The sequence below is a fragment of the Mus caroli genome, chromosome 16 (assembly GCF_900094665.2).
Source record: "Mus caroli chromosome 16, CAROLI_EIJ_v1.1, whole genome shotgun sequence".
NCBI lineage: Eukaryota > Metazoa > Chordata > Mammalia > Rodentia > Muridae > Mus > Mus caroli.
In genome coordinates, this window is record NC_034585.1 from 22,931,232 (window position 1) to 22,958,352 (window position 27,121).

Sequence of the window (27,121 nt, forward strand, 5' to 3'; positions counted from 1 at the left end):
TGTAAAGAGAAGAAACCAGATGATCAGAAGACGGACAAGACTGATTTATCCGGATCCACAAGTTCTTAGAAGAGCTGAGGCAAAAAAAAAAAAAAAAAAAAAGTCCCTTACACACTGGCCAACTAGTTTTGCACCCCTCCCCCATTTTGGCTTCTTAGAGGGGCTAACTGTACTTGGCTGGAGAACTTCAAGATCTCTAAGAATACTTCACTCAATAGGCTAGAATTTTACATATGAATTAAAGGATATTCGTGGTGCCTGTCCCAGAGCACAGTGAGTTCACATGTGGACCACCAACCCATAGAGAAGCGATTCTATTTACTAATCAGATTTATGCTCATGTTAGCCTAGTCATCTGTGTAAAATAGGTGATAGAAACTAAAATGTCAGCAAGCCCAGGTAGATTAGAAACATCAGACATACATGGACAGGACTTGGCAGGAGACATTCATCTGGTGAAATATAATCTAAGGTGGAATAGTTGTGTATGTCTGCATGTGTGTGTTTATGTGTTTATATTTATGAGTCTGCATGTGTGTGTGTTGGGGGGGGTGCTGAACTTATAAAGAGTCTGTGTGTGTGTGTGTTCTACTCAAACTTAAAGAGGTGTTAAGGGCATATTGATGTACGCTATTTTTCATCCAAGAATGTTCTTTTTTTTTTTTCTTGTTCTCCACACAATATTGAATTACCTTTTCAACCTCCGGTTTCCACTGCTTCCCTTGTGAAGCCACCCATAGCTTACAAAGTAGTTCCCCAGCTTCCTAGACAGCCTAACACTCAGATAACATCTACTTTTTGTTCAGAGCTCGGTTTAAATGTCACCATCTCAGAGAAACACACCTTGATATGAGGCTTAGGCCCCTAATAGATGCTGTCTTTGTCCCTTCTATTCTCTCCTCCGTGCACTTGTCACAGTTCCACGATGGTAATTGCTATGCTTGACTGACGTGAAATTTGTTTCCCTCAAGCTGAAGAAAAGACAAGACTCTTTGTCCAAGCTTTCCTTACTCAGGGCCTAGTGGCTCACAAAGCCAGCCTTGGGTAGATTCCTACACTGAATAAGCAGCTGTTGCTGTGTGCTCTGTAGAGCTCTCACACTGCTGAAATGTCGTCTGAGTTCGTTCCTTTAGAGTTTAGCAAACTGTTGGCAACTTGGAAGTGCAAAAAAAAAAAAAAAAAAAAAAAAAAAAAAAAGAAAAAAAAAATCAGATGAGTAAAAAGTGTAAAATCTCTCATCCGTGGAAGTTTTGTAAATTCTAATAAATCCAGCCAGCCAGCTAGAAAGATTCATATTTTCTTATCACTTCTTTCTCCTCAAAAGGCAGAATATAAATTCCCAGAAATGTAGTACTCCATATTTATAAAATGTTATGACTTTAAAATTATGTCTACTCAGTTGTATGACTTCCCTCACGCATTGTCCAGATACACATAATGTTTCTCTACATGCTGCCATCCTTCCCTCAATGTCTGGCAACAGATATTCCCATGCCCGAGCATGATGGGAAGCCAGGAGGTGGAGACACAAATGGCTGGGGTTTCCTGAGATTGGCTTACACTTTTCTTGAAGAATCCTTCAGGAAAATTGAGAATCTGCTTACCCAGGTGTTAAGTAATTATAATAATAAAATCTACCCCACAGACTTAACAGAAATGCTCAATAAAATAAAATAGAGTATGTAGATTTTAGTATGTGTTAAGTTTTTAGCAGAAACCAACAACAAAGAGGGTCTTGTTATCTCAGGATCTCAATAAAATATTGTCACAATAGCACAAATATTATTCATGGAAGGATTCATGCCTGGGGAATTGCTCAGAGGAAGATCATGTCCACAAAAGAAAATAGGTTCAATTTCCAGTACCAATAAATAAACAAATGAACAAATAAGATAAAAAAAATAATACTGTGGGCTTTTTCATAGTTTGAGGGGAAAAGAGCAGAAACTATGACATTAAATAGATTTGTAAGTCTTGACAGGTATTAAGGCATTACTTTTTGTGTGTTAATTAAAATTGTACTAAATACCACATTTCCCCACAAATTAATTACATACCACAAAATTCTGATTTTTAGTGTAGATATGAAGACTATATGAATGGCATAATCACTTCCAGTTAGATTTGTATATCTGGAAACAGCCATCCACGCATGGCCAGGAATGGGACAGAAATGATTAAGGAACCAGGGACTTCCATTTATCACTGACACTGAGTCCTTGGCCATGGCGGTGGGCCTCGATCATTCTGTGGAGGAATAGAGATGGTTATTTGGGCTATGACATCTATCCTCTTATTTGCTTGAGTGCTTTTGGTTCCACTGCAGACTAGGACTGCATGTAGTGGACTAAGTTGTATACTAGAAATCAGTCAACTTAAATGAGTATAGCTCAGCTGCTGTCTGTGATCTTGGTGGCTAGAGAAACAGGTGAAGTAGACAAGATGCACACTGAAGTCCCTGTGGCCTCTGGGAACCTGGGAACCTAGAGATTTGATTCTTGACAAAACAATTGTATTGTGTAGCAGTGTTTGTGAAAAAGAGTCACGTTCCTACCCAAACTATACACATTCTTTTTGATTCAGTGTGTCTGGGGTACAACCATTGCACTGGTAATAGTCGCTCTGGCCTTCCAGGTAACTCAAATGGAAGAGTTAAATAATTATGCACAAAAGACAAATAACTATGACATTTCTTACGCACAGCCCTTCTTCCATCTGTACCATGGGAATTTAAAGGTTCATGGTTTAAGTGCCTACTGTAGTTGTGAAAAATGGTTAGAAATATTTAAACTTACATGTAGATTTAAAAGAAAGTCATATACCATAAAGTATTCAATTTCATAGAAATGTCAGTCTAGATGATTCTTCTTTTTCCAATTGGAAAATTTCAGTGTTTTTCCTTCTTAGGCTGCTTGGTTGGTGATATCTACATAACAGATATCATTCTGGTACATGGAATTGTATCTTAGTTCTTAGAGATCCTGCTCACCAACCATGGGCATGGCTCACATTCCCATGTAAAGTTAGACACTGAGGGAGGTGGCAAAGGATGTTCTTAAAACATGTTCATCGTATGATACACTTTGTGTGCTGAATTCACGATGCTTGGAAGAGGCATTGTCTCCTGGGTGTAATAGAAATCCAAGGTGTGTAGCCTTTAATTCTCAAGTGATAGAAGAGACCACCAGTTCAGATCTGAAAGGGGATCTGATGCCCCTGTCCTAAGAAATTAGTCATGTTGAAAAGAACGTATTTGTCCACTGTGGATTGGGGTACAGTCCTCTAACAGAAACTGGAACACTTTATAGCACTGGAATAGTCCACACAAAGGCCAAGGCTGACTGCCATTTGATACCCTTTCTGTAAAAACACTATCTTCTCCCACCTTGCCCACACTACATCTTAGCTACTGAGAAAGTCTCCATGATAAATTATAAAATGCCACAAATGCTCATTCTTTCTTCTCAGCCCCTCTAGCTTTCTCCTACACATAATATGCACATAACAGAACTATAAGAAAAAGCATTAATTCTTTGCTGAATACAAAAGAATTCAATTATTAGTGGACAAAGCTTGTCCTTGTAACCTAAGTCCATAATTATATTGTTTTGTTTTGTTCTTATCCATTATTTGTTGTATTTTGAATGTGTTTTCTATCTTTTGCCTGTGGTGTCTCTGTCTCTCCATTTCATTAGCTCCAATCAGTTCTCACATTAGCTAGATCCTACATACCTACCTAGGTAACAACAACAACAACAAAACCAAGCTCTAAAGCCAGGTCACATGCCATCAGCAGCTTTGCTAGATAGCAACAGCCAGACATAAAACTAGGAATAGTCTTAAATTGAGTAGTGCTCACTCCAAACCCCTCATCCACAAATGGAAGTCACCACACATCCAGAAGGAAGGATCTTAGCTGTACTGATTAATTTCCTCTCTGTGCATAAATTCTTCATAATATATCATTCTTGCTTTTATTTTTAAAGTTACAGTTCTTTGAAATGATTCTTTTGCTAGGTCTTTCATAGGACATTAGTTGTACATATTCATATTAAACATTTTACCTTCACTGATAATTATTATGAACATTGATTGCATTTTAGAAGTATGTAATCATATTTAATAGCTATATCACATTAGCTAAAAAGGTAGCTTTAAAAAAAACTGCTTTATCATTCAGGCATATTAAACTCTTCTATTTTCCTGTTTCCTTCCAAAGTCTAGTTAGATGCTGGTATTCTTGTGTATCTGTAATCAGAGAACAGATAAAAAGCACATTGCTTTAATGCATTAGAAACACATTTTCTGAATTTAACACTGTGATATTAATCTCACATTTAATATCATCTTGTATGGATTTGTCTGAATACATTAAGCCAGTATTCTAAAATCAATATTTGATGTGCAATCTAGGACAGTAAAATCAATTTTGTTATTGTTAATACATATATAACCATCTAAGTACAAATGTATACTTTGTGTTTTTTAAAGATTTGCCTTTGTAGATAATCCCAGATTTGCTATGTCAGATGATAAGAATGTATTTGTAGCTATAGAATAATGACATTTTTGCTCTTTTACATATTTTATAAAATTTCATTTAGCAAAAAATTAGATCATTATCCTAGGAAGTGATTGCCTTTGAAAACATATCATAAATATTAATATTAATACCTTAAGTACTAAAATCATCATAATGCATTTAAAATCAGGAAGGAAAACTTAGAACCTATATTTAAAACTTTTAAAATGGTCTCGCGTCAAAGACAGAAGTGAAGTCAGTTGACTCGATGAGCCATGCTTATAGGCAAAAGAGTGGATTCTAGCAATAGCTTATCTTACTCCAAGTTGACAGTTAAACCATAAAATTTCCATGTGTGATAGTTTTTTCAGCTGAAAATATCAATATGAATTTATGGTCCAGAAGATCCTTTCAATGGAAAACCAAGAAAGTCTTTCCTTCAGCTCTAAAAGACCTCATGCCACCACTCTTGGCTTGCAAACTATGCTATATTGTTTTCTCTGGTGCCTCTATGTGAAATTTGCATCACATTGCTTTATAATTGGCACTGTGTATTGTCTCTGCTGCGTAGTATAGAATTGCCTTGTTAAAATGTTTAGTAGTAAAAACAGCATTGGTAATTATCTGTGGGTTGTTTTATATTTGTGTGTTAGGCGATAAGTTTCTTATGTGTGTTATTTTGTTCATTGCTAAAAGCTATTGCAAAAATATTCTGCCAAGCTGATATTACAGTCAACAGTTTTGTAAATAAAATTTTGCTTTTGAGGACCTGGAGGAGCTACTCATCAAGAGAGTCCTCATTGGGGGGGGGGGGAACTTCCCTTGGACCCCAGATTAGATACAAATCATATCCCAAAACCTGTCTCCATAGGGAGAACATGTATTGAGCAGGGAAGAAAATTTAAAGTAGCTACTCTCTGACTAAGGCAAACAAACAAACAAACAAAAAATCAACAGTAAATGGTCTTGCGGGTATAATTTTTATGAGGTTGAAAAGAGGGTGTCTATGTTAAAATGAGTTAAGATGCAGTGGGATATTTTGATTGAGTAAGGTAATTAGTTGAGCCAAAGGAGGTTTTTGATTGACGGACTTCAAGACTTTGATGGCTGGACTTTGGTTCTCAGCCTCAGGAGGAAGAAATGGCCAAATAAAGGAATAGACCTTAGTGGCTAGCTTAAGGAATGTAATCTAATGGTTTTTAGCAAGGCAGAGGGGATGAGAGAGAAGGAGAAGGCCTGCCAGAGCCACGTGGGCTGCTCAGAGTCCCTTTAACCCATGTGCTTCGTAAGCTATCGATGTAAGGCTAAAGCCCAAATCTGTTTGATCCTTTATGGTTAGCAAGTATCCACACCCTTTTTCTGCATGAACGGCTGTGGGTCTCCACCACAACATTCCTGATCATATGATCTAGTTTAGCTAATGAGATGTTAGTAGAAGCAGAAGAGCAACAGAAATGCGTCTGCATGCTAGAATTGCCTCCCTTGACCTTGAACTTCCATCATAGAAGAAACCCATGGTGAGCAAAATTGAGCATATCCTGTTATTCCAAGCAAGAGCCCAACTTATAGCTGATTCTCAGACCTGCAAAGTAAAATTGTGTTCCTCTATGTTAATTATATTTGAGGTAGATATTAGTTTTTATATGGAAGCAATATTGTTTCAATATATGATCAATATGCTATCATTTTATTCTGTTGTATCAATCTACATGTAATATTTGCATCAGATTGAACAACTAATATTTTCTTGAATATCTTTTGTTTGATTTGAGAAGAACCTTCCATGTTGAGTCCACCCTATATATTTTCTATATCCTGCAGCTTAATTTGAAGATTCATTAAAAAGTTTCAAAAATAAATAAAATGGATTTATGTAAGCTTGTTCTCAATTCAAAATAAAATTTAACTATTTTTTAATTCAGGTTTCTAATATTATAAATAATTAGCTATAATATAGATGATCTCTGCTTAGCATATACAATTTTTAGATACAGAAAAACAAAACACACAGATGCCTAGATTTACAAATAAATCCCAGACTTTCAGAAGGTACTACACACAGTGGCCTCTGGTCCAGCCGTCCTGCTATAATGTGTTTTATCCTGTCTCAAAGGCATCCATTGCTGTTTTTATGGCTTTCCTCTTTGTTTCCAAAGCTGCCAAGTTGCTTTCGTGATCTGGATCAACAGATTGAGAAGTAGACATAAAGCAGGCGTGACAATATCTAGTGCTTGTGGAGTGTTTACCAACATTGACTTCAAATGACTGTGTACTATCTTTCAACTTCACATTTGGAGCAAACATTTTTTTTTTTATTTTTGCCAGTTGTCGTTGTCATGAGGAATATATCCACTTACAGGAAGCAACCTGTTGTTTTGAACAAAAAATATACAAGAAAGCACAATCTATCTTTGTAATGTTTTCCTTTTGTCAGCTAAAGCTTGATTTTTTTTTCTTAGTGTTCTGACATCCATATGCTTTATTCTGAAATGTAAGCTCTGATGGCACACAAGAACATTCAATCAGAGCAGGAAATTTCACCTCTGGCTCAAATAATTTTAACTTTAGAGGCAAAACCCAAACAGCAGAACATGCCAGTATTTCTAGCAATGCTTAGAAGAAACTCAGAAAGTATGCTACCTTATCACAGTAAACAAGTCATGGATGGAAGCATGTATAAGTGAAGTGTTTATAATTTTTAATTAGAGTGATTGGTTGTATGTGGAGGATGTATATGTCATGTCATGGCATATGTGGGGAAGTCAAAGGAAAATGTGGGGGAGTTGGCTCTCTTCCTTCGCCAGGTGGAACATGTGAATTGAACTTAGGTAATCGGGACTAGTGTCAAGTGTCTTTGCCTGCTAAGCCATCTTACCAGCTCTGTAAGTGTACTTGAGTGTTGTAAGCAGAGGTGTAAATTACCTAGAAACTTGGTGCTCCAAAAAGCAGGATTTGCTCACTGAATCCTTCATTATATCCTATTTTATTAGGCTCCATCATTTAGAAAAAGAATAAGAAACAGAAGGAGAGCTTTCTATTTCCATAATTCTTAAATATAATTCCACGTTATAGACATGTTCATAGTCATAGACGGCTCATGGAAGAGGTTCTAGTAGAAAGCTTTACATTGTATGTAAGTGACTTTAGAGTATATATGTCAACAGAAACACATTTCCTAAATAGTTAAGGCAATAATTAATCTTGTTTTAACTGAAAACAAGAGGAATCAATATTATTTATTTCTGAGACAGAATCTTGATATATAGCTCACATTGAGCTAAACTTATCACCTTTTTCCTGAGACACTTGAATGCAGAAATCACAAGTATGAAGAGGCAAGCTCCTATTGTTTTTAAATGATGTGTAGGCATGTATGTCTAAGGCAGGAGGTACAGACCATTATGAACTGCTGGACAAACTCTGGTCCTTTAGAATCGCAGCAGCAAGTGTTGTAAAGCAGTTGAGCAATCTCTCCAGCCCTACTGGTTCTTAGGAAGGATTGTGAATAAAATGTTTGTGTGCTTTCTTTGAGAAATACAGATGCTTTTAAAAGCATGTTTTCCCTAATGAATATTTCTATGGATCATTGCTCTCTCCTCTGAGTTATAATTTTAAAGATGACACACTTAAGAGAGGAGGTGCACGTGCGAGCTATTTACCAGAGCAAAGCTACTTTAAGGAATGACACATCAAGGACTGTGGTTCTCTTTAGATGTAGGCCTTACAACTTAGCCTTGTTTCCACTTTCTTTGTTCATAAGACAGAAAGTGTTTACTACTTATATTTCATGGCCATATCATATCAATGAGGAAATATATGTATCTATAAATATGTTAGATCATTTGAAACAAAGACAAAATAAGATTAGTAATAGCTCAAAAAAAAAAAAGATGTGTTGTAAGGCAACCAATTATCAAGTATTTATCCTATTTTTCAAAGGTATGTTTTTCTTTCTTCCTTTCTTTTTCTTTACCTTTCTTTTTGTCTTTCTTTTTTAAAAATTGATTTAGAATATCTACTTGTGTTATGGAGATCTGTCCACGTTTTAGGGAAAGGGCTGCTGAGAAGAGAAAATATACCCAGAGCATCCTTGCAGGTAGAGTTTGTGAGGGGATTCTCCATACTTTGGGGTGGTTACAAGGAATGCAGTAACTTGTTTAAATCCTGAGATCAATTCATGAACAACCTAGGATCTGAGTCAAGCTACAAACTTCAGGACCCCAGAAAAGTTTCTCAGCTTTCAATCTGCTGCTGTGGAAACTTCTGTTTACAGCTAAAATAGGAAAGGGTGGAGCTAATTTAATTAAAATAAATGATTTATAACATTAACCAAAGAGCTTTCTTTTTAGCTCCTCTCAATGTTTCCATTTCACTTTTAGCTGCTGGTTTGTATCATGTCTTATTTTATCTTCCTGGTCTATCCAAAGGCAGTTCCCGGACTTACAAAAATATACTTGCTAAAGACAAGTTAAAGGGCAAGACGGATTTCAGTCTCTATGTTGTTTTATGTGATTGAAATGTTCATCTCAGAGAGTGAGTGCCTGCTTCTCCTTGGGCTGCAGGAAGGTGAAGGAAGATGGGCCGCTTGATGAAGTTAGGGAAATTCCAGAGGATGGGGGTTGCCAGATCGCTCGCTGCCTCTGGACTGCCAAGCTCCTCCTCCTGCTCTTTGTGCACAGCTGTGGGCTTCATTAAATTGTGATGTCTACAAATCACATCTGCGTTAAAATGCAGAGCAGGGGGAATTCCTGAACACTGGCTGCTGCCAAGTTCCTGGAGTTTTAACAGCACTCTGATCAGACTGCCTCCCTCTCCTTGGAAACTATAAATAAGTTCAATATTAAGAGTGTTTTCATCAATCATAATGTCTATCCATTCACTCGGAGGGTTTGGAATATGTGTGAGGACCAATGATGGCGCCCCTGTCTACAGCACTATGGTGTGGACATGGGTTGTCAGACAGTAGAATTGATATAATGATTTTTCCTTTGGGTGAGAACATCACTTAACCTTAGAAGCACAGTTTTGTTTTTGGTTTTATTTTCTCACCCCAATTTGATTTTCAAGAAGTACCTTGTGGAATTTAGGGCTTAATGATTTAGTTTCTTCTCTGCTTGGGCAGGGTAACTCAACAGGCATGTGCATTTTGTTCATCCTATGGAGAGTTTGTATTTGAAAGGTCCAGGGCTGTGTTCATCGTGACAGAAGATGTGAGACAAAGTTCACGGGCATGAGCAGAGACACAGGATGCTGGCTATGAAGAGAATGTCCTCGGGTTGTCATAAGGATGCAGTGGGAACACAGAGAGAGCCATAAAGTCCATCAGGAGTGATAGGAGAAGGTTCAAGAAGGAAATAACCATGGCTCTAGGCTTTGAAAAACAGGTAGTTGAAAACAAACCTATGTACTGCAAGAGAAGGGAAACATGAAACAGAGGTATGAAGAATAAAGGTGGTGTATAGAACATTGAACATGTGTGTTCCTTGTGTTGAAATCGTGCTGTGATCACTGGAAAGCCACCATTCATTTTCTTCTAAAAATTAAAAAAAGAAATAGCTTGCTTACCTCCCATGGGTATAATGTCTTCAGTGACACTGGTTAGATTCTTACACTGATGTTGGATAACAGAGGAAGAACCAGGTGAATGGGTGGGACATCCATAATAGGAAACTGTCCGGCTGGCTGGATAGGGCATCCTTCCAAAATGGGAAGCTGCCCTGCTGGTGCTGGTGGGCAGACATGGGAAGAGTGGTTTTGGAAGAACTATAGACATGGGGGTCTGTAAGTAATGGAAGAATCAAAGAAGAGAGAGTCTAGAAGGTCTGCCCTCCTCTGGGAAGCTTTAGTGAGCAGTATGGAAAAGGGAAACAGAATAGTTCAAACAGGCATTTTTTTCCCAGTCCATACCCTCCACAAACACCATAATAGGCCACAGCAGTTACTGACACACATCATGCTTCCTCTGCTTCAAGCTACGAGGAAGGCCAGAACATAAATATACAAGTACTGCATGAATAAAAGCCAGTCAGAGCTCCGCAGTAGTGTGGTGAAAGACAGATCTAGTTTTGACTAGAAAGAAACAAGAAATATTCTTGGAACGACATTCACTCTAATGTCAGATGAGACTTAACCGTGTTATCAATACTCATCTTCTGCCATCCAGGGCACTGTCACAAAATGCAGCAAGACCACCTTCCTTTTCAGTTTTGGAACATGGGAAGACTGAAGTCAAAATCATAGACTAGTCTGGTTAGGGATATTCTTTTTTTTTTTCTTTTCTTTTTTTTTAGATGGCAGCTTTTTGCCGTGTCCTCACAGTGGAGAGACAAGACAGCTCTCTGCAACCTCTTTTTGTAAGGGTACACCACACACGCACACATACATGCACACACACATTTATAGCACTCTATCTTCATGTTTTAGTTGAAGAAGAGACTAAATAACTACTTCACAAATGAAGATACAGATGGGAGTAAGAGTTCCTGGTGATCTGGGACTCAGATTAGTTCCTCAAGTGTCTGCAGAGTAACGCGACAGGTTTGGATTTCCAATTCGATAATGAACCATCTCAAGCACAGAGTTACTCTGGCAGCCATTCTGTAAAGGCTGGTGGGCCAGGGGAAGTGGTTCTCTGTATCTTTAAGCTGCGACAAAGAGATAGCTTTGCCATGCTAGTGAGAAACTGGATTTCAAAAAAATAAGATGGAGCCGGGCCCACCGTGGTGGTGCATGCCTTTAATGCCAGCACTTGGGAGGCAGAGGCAGGCGGATTTCTGAGTTCGAGGTCAGCCTGGTCTACAGAGTGAATTCCAGGACAACCAGGGCTACACAGAGAAACCCTGTCTGGAAAAAACAAACAAACAAACAAACAAAAAATAAGATGGAACGGTACAGAAGAAGATGACTAAAATCAAATACCTATGGATTCATGTAATGCACGCATGTGCACATACAAAAATAGAACAAATCAAAAATCTAAAACTCACAATTCTCCCACTCATTGGGAAAGTCATTATGAGAAAGACAATACTGTATATTTTGTTTGGCTTTGATTTGGTTTCCTTTAGGCATAGCCATCATCCTATAGCTTCCCTTGAAGTCAGGCATGGCCAAATGAATAATGTTCAAGGAGTTCTTCATGCTTCCACCAGACTCACTCCGAAAAGTACCTAAGATCCCTCCCTTGCTCTCTGAATTATTTTTCTTAGCCCCTTACTTCCTTAGCTTCCTCTTCCTTATTTCTTTGCCTATAGGCTGGATAGAAAGAAACCAGAGGAAATCTTAAGGGCAGCTAAGCAGTTGATAAAAGGATTCTGATATCTCTGAGATGCTTAGGACAACTTGACACAAGACAGATGCAGGCAGGGAATGTCCTCATGAGACTTGGTGTGTGTGAGGAGTACAATGGTGGGGTGGGGTTAGAGTTACAACCTTTATGTCTTATACTTGTCTTATACTTTATGTCATCTTTATACTTGATCTTAGTGACAATACCAAGACATGACTAAGTGCAGTTCAGTCTGAATATGAAAAATGTTGGCTGTGAACAATTTTTTTCTGATCTTCTTGGGGATGAAGTTCTTGGGAATGGCTCACCTGTTCCTCTATAATGAACTATTTCTCTTCTCTGAGGAAATACGTTTCGATAAACACAAGACCTCTTAGGTGTATCCATGTCAGCAAATTGTGATTATAATTGCATACTGGTTTTGATATCAAATAGTTAGAACCAGGCCACAACTAGTGAGTCTGGGACCACAGCTGTGGTTTGTGGGACAGCCACCATGGGCTGTAAATCTGATGCTAAAAATTAGAGCAGCTAGTACTGTGAGCAAGTGAAAACATAAAAAAGATTTCTCTATTCCCAAACGGTAGCAAGAAAAGTGGCAAAGAAAGTCCCCAAGCACCAGAGGGAGGGGCCTATTCACAGAAACCAGGATCGGGGCTATTTTCATGGAATTTGGTTGACTTGTTCCTCAGAAATCCAGATTACTTCTGGCTAGCACAGCTTCTTTTCATCTTTAGACGGAAATCATCTGTTTACAGACTGACCTGTAGCCAACTGAGAAGTTGCGTTCTGTCCTCAGTGAATTCCAGGTCTACCCTACAGCCACATGATGTCAAGGACCTGCCCTTCCTTCCCTTATGGCTGCTTTTAAGTCCACTTATCAGAGATCATCTTACACTAGAAAGTGACATTTATTAACATTCTAGCACACCAACCAGTGTATGTTTCTGATAAGTCGCTCTTGTATGCTTTAAACAATTCTGAGTATGAAAATTTAAGTTTATATTTTAATCAGGGTTAATGAATTTCTTAAAAAGTCTGACAACTAATATGTTTAGTTTTATAGCCCTGTGGCCATGCTAAGCACAAAACAGCTAAGCACAGAGCAGTTTCTGGAGATAGAAGTTTGTAGACCCTTGTGTAAGACAGACTTCCATTCTTCCAGCAGCAGATTTGCTTTGACAGTCTTTTTTAAATGATATTATGTGTCCACTTTTATCCATAACGTTAAAAAAAAGCGAAAACAAAAACAAACAAACAAAAACAAAGCAATAGATAAATTTCTTTAACACCGATAAAACACTGAAACACTTTGAACTGTGGAGTATCCTTGACTGAAGTGGTATTGTATTTATACAGTACAGGAAGAAAAAGAACAAAACTTTTTGAGATGGTCGTGTGTTATGTGTCTGGAAACTACTAGAGACTCTTACAATGTTTTCTTTCTTGTGTTCTTTCTCCTCCCGAGACACCCAGACATGATCCATTCCTCACTCCTTCAGAAAGCCCTGATCCAAATCACCACCCTCCAGCATATGAACCCCACCAATTCCCCATATTATCCCCACTTGTTTTCTCAGAGCCCTAATTTTAGTCGAAGGACATTAAGCTAGACTTCCCCTTACAAAATGTGTCCTTCGTCTTGTCTCTCCTCTCTTCTCTAATACAGAAATCAAAGAATCTTAGTCACTGGAAGGCTATGAAAAGCCATAAACACTCCTGTCTTTAACTTCTTAATACCATCAAATACTGTCTTTCTTATCACTGTTGGCTTATGTTAATTTATTTGCAAGTAAGGGGGAAAAAACCAGTATTCATGCGCAGTTTGCATGGTTGAGAGGTCAGCCATTTCCAGCCTCATGTGGGTAGTGCCTCTCTCTCAGCCTTGTAGACCAACCCACCGGAACCTCTCAGGGAGGCAAGCAAGCAGAAAGTTCCCTGCAGCTGAGGTGCATAGTTAATTACCCAGCGTGCATCAGTGGGTGGCTGAAAGGAGCCGATGGAGTGTACAGCACAGGCCCCTTGAGCCCATTCATAAAGTCGTCTGCAGGAGGTGAGACACCCCTAACTGCAAGAGGAACTGCCATCAAAAGGAACTGTCGTCGCTGTGCCCTAGGTTTTCGTGGAGAGTCAGGTTTTACTCACAAAACAGGAGCGACAGTTTTCGCAAGTGGGCAGTAGGAGCAGGCAAGTGGGGAAGTTTGGCAGGCTTTCGTCCAGCAGGTGGTATAAATTGCTTGTTGTCAGCTGAAACAGAAAGAGCTTTTGTAATAGTGAGGGATGATGGGGGTTGTAGGCCTTAAAATAGCAGAATAAAGGAGTAGGGAAGGCATGGGCATTATTTACTAACGTAGTAACCTTTACACCAGGGGATGGCATTTAATGAGGCACAGAGATTCCCATGATCCCCTTGTCAGGTGGAACACAGAGACAGAAAATGTGCTCCCTCACTGTCAAAGCTGGTGCCTGCAACTGAGGCAGTTGACATAAGCAACCTTGAGATTGGTGGGAAGAGGTTGACAGGACAGTGCTGTGACAGGCCTTAGACATTCAATTAAGACTTCTTTTCTTCAAGCTGCCTCTGAGAGGCTGAGAAGCTCAGGTGTATTTACTTCGCATGCTCAGATTGCCCTCCCCAGAGGAAGGTTGGCCCACCTGACAGCCTGATTCTTGTCTGATTCCCTCTGTAGGGAACTCACCACAGCTGGGTGACAGTGCTTCTCAGCTATCCCAGATCCTAGCAGTGCTTGAGGAATGCCAAACTTCTACTTAAAACCCCTTTCCCCGGGTTCCACTCCAAATCAGGGTCAGGCTCAGCCATCTTCCTTTTAAGCATCCCAAGTATTCTAAGGTTTGAGAAATCAGGGCTAAGGGAAGCCTGGAGGTTGCCCCTAGAGTGGAACAATGGCAAAAAGGCAGTAGTTAAAAAGGACAGGCAGGAGAGGGTGCTACGGATGAATTAATGGTGGGGTGCCCTGTTGCTTAAAAGAGGAAAGGAGCCTGCCAGGGGCTGGTGCATTCCAGGGAGTGTGATAGTTCTGATCACGATCACCTCAGGTGACCTCACTGTGGGAAGCAGGTTAAGTTAAACCTACAGAGGCTAGAGTGAACTCCTTGAAGACAAATCAACCCTCTCTCTAGGGTGCAGGTGCATGGGGTGTATGTTTCTCTCAGCAAGAAGGGATGACAATGTGAAACGACTCCAAAAGGAGTCCTTTGGACTGACCGATTAAAATAGCAGTGATAGTAATCAATAGGGCTATGTGTGTACATGTGTGTGTGACTGCCTGAGTTTTAATGTGAGTGTGTGAGTTATACACAGTTAAGTATGTGTATATGTGTATGATTTTGTGTGTGCATATGTGTGTGAATGTATCTGTGTATATGTGTATGTGTGTGACTGTGTGAGTGAATGTGTGTGTGTGTGTGTGTGTATGTGTCTGCAGGAACCATTGGATTCTAGTTGATGTGATAGCACAGTAAAGTAAATGCTAGAGTCTCCAGACCAGGGACCATAGAATCCAACTTACATCTCTTACTCCTTTCATTGAGGGTGAGCTTGATCCCCAAAGGATAGAGACTTGCCAAAGACTCCAACCAGTGACAGCCTCCATCAGGGCTGTAAGGGTAGGAACAAATCTGACCTGTGTCCAAGCCTCTATGTGGCCCTTGACTAGAAGAGTCAGCTGCATAGTGTGAGACTTGGGTCACAGGCTAGCTCACTCAGTTTGAATCTGTTCCAATCACGATGCAGGTATCCTTATATGGACGTTGCTTAGCTGTGCGTGACATCATTTCTTCAACTTAAGGTGGAGATTAGAAGAGTGAAATGTTATCATAGTGTGTTGAAAGGATCAAACGAGTTTATGGCCAAAAATATTTAGAAAATGCTTAGCATGCAGCTCCTACTATGTGATATTGTTATTGTTGTACTCTGCTACTTTGTGTAAGGGCTGAAATGGCATCTGAGTACCAGGGCTGAGCATCATCAAGGCTCAGAGTTCAATCCCTAGTGCTGCTGCAAACATTTGAAAAGTGCTGTCAAAATGAACATGGCTGTGACACATTGCCTACTTCAGGATGGGCATTTAGAGAAAATTTCATTTTTATCAAGGCAGTCTGAACTTTAGTCTGAAATTTTGCAGAATTTGCAAGCTCTGAGCTTTTACACAATGTTTCTAAGTCTTATGAAACCTATTATTCATTTGATTGTTTATCTCTTGGTGCAGAACATTGCAGAACTGAGCTATACTCCTGATGTAGCTCTAGTCCCCTTTCTACCTTTATTTCAAAAAAATGTGTTGCTAATTTGCTCAGGATGCCTTTAGACTTGAGGCCCTCCTGCCTTCAATCTGCATATCAGGTCTGAGGGCCAGGTTAGGCTTCTAGCACATGACTGGGAATCAGAGCACTATAGGGGCAGGAACAAAACATTAGCATTTCCCAGAAAGTACTCTCCATGATTCTCTTCACCTTTGAGATGTGGAGTTTCTGCTTCTTACTAGAGAGGCCAAGAACCTCCTTAGCTTAGGCTTGGGTCTTTCCTTGCTCCTGAAGACCAACTCTCCCTGATTGACACAGTTAAGGAAACTGAGGTTTCAGTTAGTGACAAGAATGGTACTCTAGGGCCTCTGAAACCATGCCCTTGAGAACAACATCTTCCTTCTCTGGACTCACATATGACCAGACATACAGTATCATCTGTAAGATTTAAGAATGTTGGTATCTGCCTCAAAGGATGCTGTGAAATTAACCAAGGCTTTCTGGGTACATTGTAGGCATCTCCTTCTGGGAGCACTGAGATGTTAGCTGCTCTTTAGGCTCTAGCTGCTGGCACTGAGGCTTGTGGTCCATTGATTGAATGTGACAAGTATATTTGTCATCTCTGTTCTCTGTCAGCTACTGTGCTGAAAAGTGTAACCAGAAAGACTAAAGTCTCCAATGATTAATCCCTGGATCCTACTAAAATTTCTACTGCATAAGATATAATTCTAACCAGGAAAGAAAAAAGCCACATATGACTTAATGACAATGACATATAATATCCCTACTCCTAAAGGAATGAGGACAAAGAGGGGACTAAGCCCGTAAGTGCAGGCTCTGAGCTAGGAAAGGCTGGACGCCACATATGTTCCGAGTTTGAGAGAAGCTAGCCACAAGTGGAATGACCTTAGAAAAAGTGCTAATGGGATGTTGGTGGTGAGCAAAGAGAGCTGTAGCCAGGGAATAGACATTATCTTCAAGGTGGAAGCATTGATAATGAGAAGGGAAGCCAAAATGGGAAGGTTAGAGGCTGTGACAAGTGAGAGAAGAAAGGGATGATCTTTCATAGTGCACAGTTTCCAAATTGTCCTTTGGTGTATAGAACTAAAAGAAGGATAGGGTTGAATTACTCAGGAAAGGGTCATAGGAGAAGGGAGTGAAAAGAAATGGGCTTTAAGGAAACTTGTGTGAGGAAAAGAAAAGTCTTCTGAAAGTAAAAGGCAGCCACCAGCTACCATGGATGGCTGAATAGAGGAGAAATGGGCATGGGGGTGGGGAATTCTTCCTAATAGTAATCACTTTGGTTACAATAGTTATATGTAGGTGGAATCCCTTCAATTATGATGCTCTGTAGGTCAGAATATATTGAAATACATTGGGGCATAGGATATGCTACAATTGTTGTTCTAGCTTTGTTTGCTAAGAGTAAAGCTGCTGAGGGGTTCTGAATCAGAGTAAATGATGTGCTAAGTACTCATCCTGATAATCATGAATGAACACCTGACAGGGACAAGAGGTGACTGATTTGACACTTAGACTCAGAGTATCCATCATGCAAATCAGAATCCTATGGGAAAAGAACATGGAGTTGCCATTTTCTCTAAAGCTATTTGGCATTGTACCCTGGTAACAAGAGCATGTGGGACTCGATATTCTTCTTGGTGGACAGGACTAGGCACACAGGACTAGGAAGATGGTTCAGTAGGTGACAGACCTGGTTGTGCAAGTAGCATACAGGAAGACTAATAAATCTCCAGAACTCAGAACTCACATTCAGTTGAAGGTAGCAGCCTGAATGTATGTAATTCTAGCCCCTGGATGGCCAGGACAGAAAATATGCCTAGACTAGCCATATCTATGCACTCCAGGTTCATAAAGAGAAACTGTCTTAAAGCGTCATGTGGAGAACTACTGGGGAAGACCACCAGCATCAGACTTGGGCCTCCATGTATATGTAGACACACGTATACATACACTACACACATATGATTACATACATATGAATAGGTATACACATATATGAATAGCACACACACATATGCATATACACACAATTTAAGAGTTAAAGAAGAGTACAGAAAAAAATCAGCAAGCTGTAGCTCTAGGACACATCAAAGTAACCTACTTCTTTCAGCTATGTCCTACTGCATGCTTTACATTCTCCCAATAAAGCAATTATATTATGAGTCTACAAGAGATTAACCCATTGAATTGACAATTGACTGAAGACCCTTTAGACATGCTATCCCAGCCATACTTGGAGACATCTTTCACTGATCCCCTAAATGTTTATTAAGCCACACAAGTGTCAATCAAAAGTAACCATCACAAATGGAGAGAGAAGAGTACACTAATCATTGTTCAACATGATAGAGAATCATTGCCCTCTAAGGAAGAAAATATGTTCATGGCTTTACTTAGAGTACCTCAGTGATTGTCAAAGACAATGATTTTTATGCAATCCTAAGGATAAATTTATTCCATTTGGGACCTTTAGAGGCTAGACCATACAGCAAAGAGAAAATATGCCAAATGGCTTCATGATGTTCTTTGGCCTCCTTAAAGATAAATATCAATAATTTTATATCGCTAATATTAATAGTGCTAACTATTATGATCATGGCAGAGTAACTCAAAGATTTTAAGCGTTTCTGAATTTAAAATGTGAAAGGAATTCGGTGATCTCACATGCTTCAGTGACCAATCAGAAGACCATCTTATGGAAGAGCTAGAGAGATTGGTAAGAAGCTATCAACCAGTAATTCGATAACTTGGATGGATGGATGGATGGATGGATGGACGGACAGACAGACAGACAGAGAGACAGATAGAGAGGCAGGCAGACAGATGCTAGAATAAGAAATCAAGCTGAGACCTGAGAGTTGCGGAGACTCCCTGAGAAATTGATCAAAGTCTCTTGAGCATTAATTTAAAGACGTTGGCTGTATTTTCACTTTACATTCGTAGATTCTCACTCCTCACCACCCTTTCTCCCACTGAAATGATGCTGAGGTGTTTTGAATGCTCACAGGGCTGAGCTACATCCAGAGCCTCCCTCCATTTATTTGAAAGTGAGCTTCTGCTGGTGATGTTACTGGATTCATAAACTTGGCTTTCCTGTATTTCTAAGAATTTAGTGACCAAACTGGAGAAGTCAACTTACAACGTAGACAGATTGGAAGTGGAAAGGCTACTACTTTCTCTGTTTCCAGATGCATTTCATTTTTTATGCAGAAGACAAAACAAGACCAGAAAATACACATCTGATGGATTCTGCCTTGGAGAAAGGGGATCTGAGCTCAAGATTCTTCCTGTGCTGTTACAGATGGGGACCTTTCATTTTGTTTGTGCTTGAATGCAAGCTGAGAAAAAATGGAGTTAAAGTTCTTCTCCCAACCACTCTGAAAGAAAAAAAAAATCTGATTTTGTTGGCAGTGGTCCCCCCCACCCACTCTGGGCCTGGCAGAGTTCTTTATCTCTAGGTCCATTTCTCTGAAGGGTTTGGACTGTTCTTATCTTTTCTTGATAGTCCAGCTTTAACTCAGATGCCTCTGTGCCTATTAAACATACTTTGCTTGTAGTCTGATAGATGGAAAAGGTAATCTCTCTCCTACCAGAGCTTCTGTGTAGGGTATTGGATGGCAGTTACAGTGGCATCATGAGACTACAAGAGGGCAGCAATCTAGATATGTTACTCACTTATCATTACTAGTTTTTAATACCATTTCATGTCCATCCTGCTGGCATGCTTATTGTGATAAAATACGTTCAGTAGTTATTTTTTTTAGAAAAACATTAAGAATAATCTAAATATTAAAATTTCATGGTTCCAAAGTTTTATGGGGAATGAAAAGTAGACATTATATATGTAATTTAGTAAGGCATGACTTTGAAGCAACACAATCTTGCATTAAGTCCCAGCTTTATCTTTTACTGCCTGAGTGAACTAGAATAACCTGCTTCTCCTCTCTGAGGCTAGAGGGCCTCTGCAGAACTGGAAAAGCAGGCCCCATGCAGAGTGCACCTTAATCCACAGCAAGGCTCTGCTGCCAGCCAACAGACAAGCAGAACTGAAAGGAATGACCTGGGTTGGCTTTTTTCCCCTTCAGAAGGTCATAATCCAGTGGAGAACTTAGAAATTTGCTCACAAAATGTTGTGAAAAAGGGGGAAAATTGAGAAAAATTAAAGACACTTCATTAATCACATCCATGAGAAAAACTTTTGAGAAAGCCACGTTCATTTGCTAACCCATCAGCCTGGCTTCTCACATACTAGAGTGTCAGTAGATGGTTGCACATGAAGCATTTCTCCAAGTCTATTAGGTACATTATTTCAGTGGGATGGCACTGAATTCACAGAGAATTTTATTTTTTCACTAAGCCATTCTACCATATTTTCTTTGAAAATGCCTTTCAGGGACACTGATGGTAGATAGCAAGACAATTAAAAAGTGATGGGTTTTCCATATTTATTTTGGTGTATTTAGTAATTTAGTATAATTCTTGTTTCAACTGATTTCATAATGATAAGTTTGAATAATAGCTGTGAAGTGATTAACCATTGCTTGGAAAGTCCCAGGGAGTTTAATCTCCTGCTTTCAACAGCCAACACTGCAGTACAGTGATGAATCTCAAGGAAGTTGATGCTGCGGGAACCTCAACTGTGTTGTGATATTATTGAAGGGAGACAAACCTGAGACATCCTTCATGGCCAGGACTCAGGCATCAACACGTCCTTCAACCTATGTCAGTTCCCCTGTGATCCTAGCTGGAGAGGAGGGTCCTGGAAGAGCTGTTCTTCCACCAGTCACTGAGACCTGGTCAAGAGTGCTTAGAGCTAGGAAACCTGGCAGCAGCAATAACTTTCAGAGCTAGGAAACCTGGCAGCAGCAATAACTTTCAGGCTTGCCTTACTAACTCTTATCTTTTCTGGTTGCATCTTTGTGTAGAATCAAGCAAATTTCTAGGTTTGAATGTACATAGCTATATGTTCTAAGCAGAAATATGGTGACCTTATTTTTAAAATGATTCCACGATATATATACTATTGGGGAGATGATAAGAACAGCCGTGAAAAAAAGCCATAGGTCAGCCCAGGGGTGATTAAGACTTAGCATCTCATGTTCTAATTCATTTTTAAAGATTATGAGGGAAGAGCCAAGCATCACAGGGCAGGCCTGATTGTTGTTGTTGTTTGGTGTGGCATTTAAGTCTAGCCTTTCCATCTGGTAAATGAGCAGACTCAAGCTAGAAGTGATGCCTTGTGTAGGAACAGGAAAGCAAAAGCAGATGCCAACTGTCAACTGATAGACAGCCCTTGGTGTTTTACAACAACGTCTACAAAGAAAAGTGTTCTTTAATGAATTAATATAAAGAGTGAAGGATAGTTTGTTGAGAAAAAAAAAGCAAGCTGTAAAAAACAGAAGGAAAAATAAACAAACTTCAGACTTCCAGTGCTTGGGTGTGACTGGTTTGACAAAGACCTTTGAAGGGAGCCATTGTTGCATGAGTAATTGATACTGAGATTCACCCATAGGCAAAGACTGGAACAAGGGGCAAGGCTCACTTTACCCTTCCTGCCCTGTGGTACTGGGTGACCTCTCCATGCCCCTCCTCTGTAGTGTTTTGCATGCTGATCTACAGAACAAGACTTAACTCTTAACTTTACAAGGAGGATACTTGAACACATCCTAATGTCAACATTGACCTCTTTCCCCTTCCTCTCCCTTCCCCTCCCCTCTCCTCAGCACCACTCTTTTTCCTTCCCTTCATCTGCTTTTCCCTCTTATTTCCTCCTCTCCCTTTGGAAGTCAATATTTCATCAGGTCTAAATGTTTGTCTTTTTAGAGGTAAGATATCCACACCGTTTAAGAGGAAGGGTATTTAGCAAAGTAAAGCAAAGGATAACATACTCTCGAAGCAATGACTAGAGTCACATGTTGGAAGGGAGGAGTATGTGTCAAAAGATGCAGGTGCCTGCCCACTGGTTCTGCATTGTATAATTTAAAGAAATGTCTATGAATATCTTTGATATAGGTGACATAGTGCTAATGGAAAGTGACTCTTTTCAAATTATGGAGAGCTAGAGGACTGGATCTTGCTTTTTACATTTGGTCTTTTTTCCTTTTAAAAACTGATTTGTGTGTGTGTGTGTGTGTGTGTGTGTGTGTGTGTGTGTGTATCCTTGTATCATGTGTGTACACAAACCCATAGAGCCCAGGAGAGGGCATCAAATCCACCAGGACTGGAGTTACAGGTGTTGTATACGACCAGACAAGAGTGTTGGGAGGCAAACTTGAGTCCTCTGGAAGAGCACCGAATGTTCGTAACCACATAGCCATATCTGCCGCTCCATTGCTCCATTTTAGGGTATTCATGGCCAGGTTCTCTCACAAGGTTCATAAGAAAATGCTAGGGGAATATAGAGTCAAATTACATTACAGAGGATACTATGATTTTTGAGATTGGGTTTTTATTCATTTGTTTGTTTGTTTGTTTGTTTGTTTTAATCTAGATCCTTTACTAGTGTGTATGTGTGGCAGTTGGGGAAGTTCCCTTGTTATCTGAGTTCTGATGCAATTGGAAGAAGCTAACTACAGCTTTAGGAGAGATTAGTAACAATGAAGTGTTCTCAACATTAGAAAAAGTGCTTCTGAAGATAGACATGTGGTTTTTCTTGGTTTCCTCACATCTGTCTCCTGACCTACCTAGTCTCACATATACAAGACTACACCTATGACAATTTGTGTATAATTTAGAGTTTGAATTGTATAAATATTTTGTCTTCTTCCTGTTCTTAACTTGCCTGCTAACCACAATGTGCTAAACAATCTCTTTACGTCCTTCCACTATGCAATATCCAGACAGATCAGTACAATATATATTCTGATTGCATGATTCAAATTGTTTAACATATGGACATAGATACACTATCCTAAACAGTGAAAAACATGTAGACTTGAGGACATACAACACACACACACACACACACAAATATATAAATGACAGTGAGGATTTGGGAAAAGATTTGTGAATTTTATTGAAGTCAGTGCTCAGGCTATGATACTAGATGCTAATTTTTGTAAGATACTTCCATGAGGCAAAACTGGGTTAAAAAAATACTTAAAATCTTTCGTATTATCTATTGTAATTATTTATAATTCTGTATTTATTTAGAATTTTTTAAAGTTAATTTAAAGTGGCTTATAACGGAACTATTGAAATGGCTGGCTCATTGGCCCAGAGTCTGTACTGCAGAATTTGTGTCTCAATAAACATAACTGGAAGCTCACAACCACCTGTAAGTCCCTCTTCAAAAGATCCAATTCTCTGTTTTGCATTCTGCTGATCCCTGCAGTCATGCACATGTCCCTCAAGAGACACACATGTGTACACATGATTAAAATTAAAAATTAAATCTCTAAAGAATAACTTATCAAAAAAAGTAGCTTTCAATGTAAGTCCTAGTGCCCATGCTTCTGTTGACATAGCACCTAACTTCCATATCCTCACCCACTGCATAGCACCACACTCTGGATACAAATAATACATAGCCTTAACATAGAGATGCATCAGAACATTTCACCTGCACCAAGTTGTTGTCCACCTCAGCACTGCCTATTTGACTGCAGCCTGAAGTGAAGAGAAAGACTACAGGTTGACCTCATTGCTATTCCACCTTTTCCATGCATCGCCTCTTCCCGCTCAGGCTAATTCTCCTGTCACCCACTTGTCTCTTTCCTTTGGTCATGCAAAACTTACATCTCCTGATTTTATAGAGATGTTTATACATGTTCACTATGGATTTGTTTTGCTCTATTCTCCACCATGACCTCCCATAGGAGTGAGACAGTCAGACTCACTTTTTATTTCTAACATTTATATGCTTCTAGGTGAAAATGCATATTTTAGTCATCATTTTTATATATTTATCCTGAATGTGTTGCTGCGGTAGATTGGTAATCATTTGCTAATATACCCACTGTTGTGCTCTCCTACCCTCTGAATAGAATTTAGAATAAACATTTGAAAAGGGAAAAAGAAGATTATCCATGTACACTATTAATTTGGCTCTTCTTATATGAATATCAATGATTTAAGAGCACAGTTAATTTCATTCTGAGGTAAAATTAGCCAACTGATCATTATAGCAAATCACTACCAAGATTATCTAGACAGATAATGTTCAGATTTGGAGAATATATCAACTGAGAAAGCTAGAATTTCCCTCTAGATAAACAGAGGTGAAAGTTGAATTTAAAAAACAGAAAATATACTTGAGGATCTAGCAGCAAGATTAACAAATTGGGATAACATTAATTGGCACAGTACCCTGGTGTTTGTTTATTCCTTAGTTAACTGGAATTCTAACTCTAATTAAGCAGCTCCCCACACACACCATGGTAAGCAACTAGTGATTAAACAAAGAAAGCCATAGGGCCAGAAACTTGTGTTTATTGTCCTGGAGTGCTATGCTGAAATTGTAGTCATGAGAGAAGTTATTAATCTGAGGGTAAAATTTAAGTTCTCTGAAATCACTTCTGTATTTCAATGCTTCTTACCTGCTGGAGGCAGAATGAGCAGCTAATCAGTTGAGGCACTTATAAAATAGGTTTAATGATAGGTCGGAGTCGCCCTCAGACTTAATGAAGGGGTGTTTATTTTCTTTTTGAAATCTATGCTATGTTGGAAAGTGTAAGTACAGCCTACAATAACAATGCTATTAATTAAGAGAGATGAATTTGATTTAAAAAAAAAAAAGACTTGATTGTCTAGCATTGGAAGTTCTGTCTTATTTTAGGGCAGATTGTAGCCCATGCTGCTTTCTAAAGAAACATCAATTGTGAAACTTAGGAACTATGCTATGTATGTCTGTATGACTTTATAGACTCATTGATGTTTTTCAGATAGTTTCTGTTTTGGTATAATTAGCCAAGGTCATGAATATAGAAAATATAATCTTAGCTTCATTTTTTTTTTGTCCTTTTAAGTTTCATAGAAACCCCAGCTCATTTCTCGTGGAAAGAAAGTTATTACAGATCCGCCATGTCGCAGAGCACCCAGACAAGTGAGTTCCTCAGCCCAGAGGTGTTCCAGCATATCTGGGATTTTCTGGAACAGTAAGTATCAAATAATCAAGATGTATACCAGAACTGTTTAAAAATAAGTAAATGCAGCTGGTTAAAATATTATTTGCCATAGAATATGTCTGGATCAGTTTTTTAAAAAGTTAGTTTTGGAAATTTATTGCCTTCAATACTATCTCTCCATTGCAAATAAAGTAGTTTTCTTTCTTTATAGTTTCCAAAACCAAAAGATCATCATTATATGACTGCAAAGTTCACTGTAGATATTCTAAATGCCTCCCCAATAATCCAAACAGCTTCCCAATGTCTAGTGTCTATCACTCAATATCTATTCTTGCTTGAAGTCATACTCTAAGGAGGTGAGCCACTCTACTTCAGTAGCTGTTTTAAAATCTATGAGAAATGTGCATTGGTATTTTTTTATCAAAAACAGATTTTAGTCAGTTAACATGAAGATGGGAAAGGGAACTCTATCATGCTTACTACACACTGGTGAGCTTGTAGAATCGGAACAAAACACCCTCCCCTGTCTATCCATGTTAGCCAGACTATCTTGTTAGGTCATAAAGCAGGGATCATGGCTCCTACTTGAGAAATAGGAGTTAGTTTGACCTTCCTCAGATTTTATATAACTATTTAGTATGGTAAATGGTTGAATCAAGATTCAACCCGGGGTTTCTGATTGTAAGCAAGGCCTTGACAACCTTGAAACAGAAAATATCCATCATTACTAGTCATTTAAATATACTGCAGTCTCTTCCAATAGTAATTCACACCTTCCTCCCTCCTTGTGCTAGGCCTATATGCTCAGTACAGCCCATCGAGTTGAACTTTGTGGATGAACCTTCAGAAAATGGTGCAACCAACAAGATTGAGATTAGCATGGATTGTATCCGCATGCAAGACTCAGACCTCAGTGACCCCATGTGGGTGAGTGCGCTTCCTCTTCCTGTGTGGGCAAGACTAGTCACAAGTCAAAGTAGATGACTCTGATTGGACAACACCATTACAGAGAGAGCAAATGGAGCCCACTGGGAAAGGATTAGCTGGGGTTTTGTAGATTCTGGCTCTTTCTCAGCTTTCTGCAGTGGGTAGGGACAGAAGGTGGAAATGATTTCTTACCTTTTGTTGTTTGTATGTTTCTTTTCTGAGGTGTTATTCATGTTAAGACTAAATTAGAGAGGGTAATGTCACAAGGGTTTCCAATTCATAGAGAAGCAGACACTGGACCTGATTCTGCCCAGATCCATTCCACTGTTGTATATGTTCCATGCCAATACTCAGGAAGTAAAGCACAAGGAAACACACATGATACAGAAGCTGTATTTTTTTTCTTTCCCATGGTGTTGTTCATGTTGGTAGGATGCTAGGTCTCTGTTACCTCTTTATTAAATGGTGAAATCATACCAGTGACTTCCATCTCTGGCTAGGTTAGGAGTATTACTGTTAATTTTGAAACAGATCCTGTAATAAGGAAAACACCCTGATAATTCTAAGCAAAGGTGAACCTGTCTTACAGAAGTTGTGTGTTCTTGTACTCAAGAGATTTTTTTATTCTGACTCTTGGCTACTTAAGAACTGAAAAAGGTATGAAGTTCAAACTCACACGCCTTTAAATCTCTAGTCCCGGTTAGTATTGAAGTTCACACACTAATGGACTTGGTGTCCCAATGTTCCATAATGTTCCGTTGTCTCCTTTTGTTGTTGAACACAATCTCTTCCAAAGTACCACTTCTAAGCTTTTCTCCCCTCAGTCCAATTCCTGTCTGTCCCTCACTGCCCGCTTTGCCCTGCTCTCCCTTGGAATCCTTTCCCTGTCACTAGCTCCGCCCCCTGGAATTCAATACCATCCCTCTGAAGCAACCACGGGGAAAGCTTGTGTTATATTCTGCATTACACATCACTCGACTTATTTATTTCTCTGCCTTTTGGGGAATCAGGAGCTACGTTTTGTCATTGGAG

At 39.2% G+C, this 27,121-nt stretch overlaps 1 protein-coding gene across 6 annotated transcripts in view; it reads left to right on the top strand.

Moving 5' to 3' along the window:
- The window catches only part of Tp63 (tumor protein p63), a 205,537-nt gene that overhangs the window by 51,574 nt on the left and 126,842 nt on the right, over positions 1-27,121 (top strand). For all 6 annotated transcript variants that reach the window (XM_021185009.1, XM_021185010.2, XM_021185013.2 and 3 more), the window contains exons 2-3: positions 25,064-25,192; positions 25,957-26,089. In XM_021185009.1, coding sequence (XP_021040668.1) covers positions 25,064-25,192; positions 25,957-26,089 — 262 coding nt within the window. The remainder of the gene's footprint in view (positions 1-25,063; positions 25,193-25,956; positions 26,090-27,121) is intronic.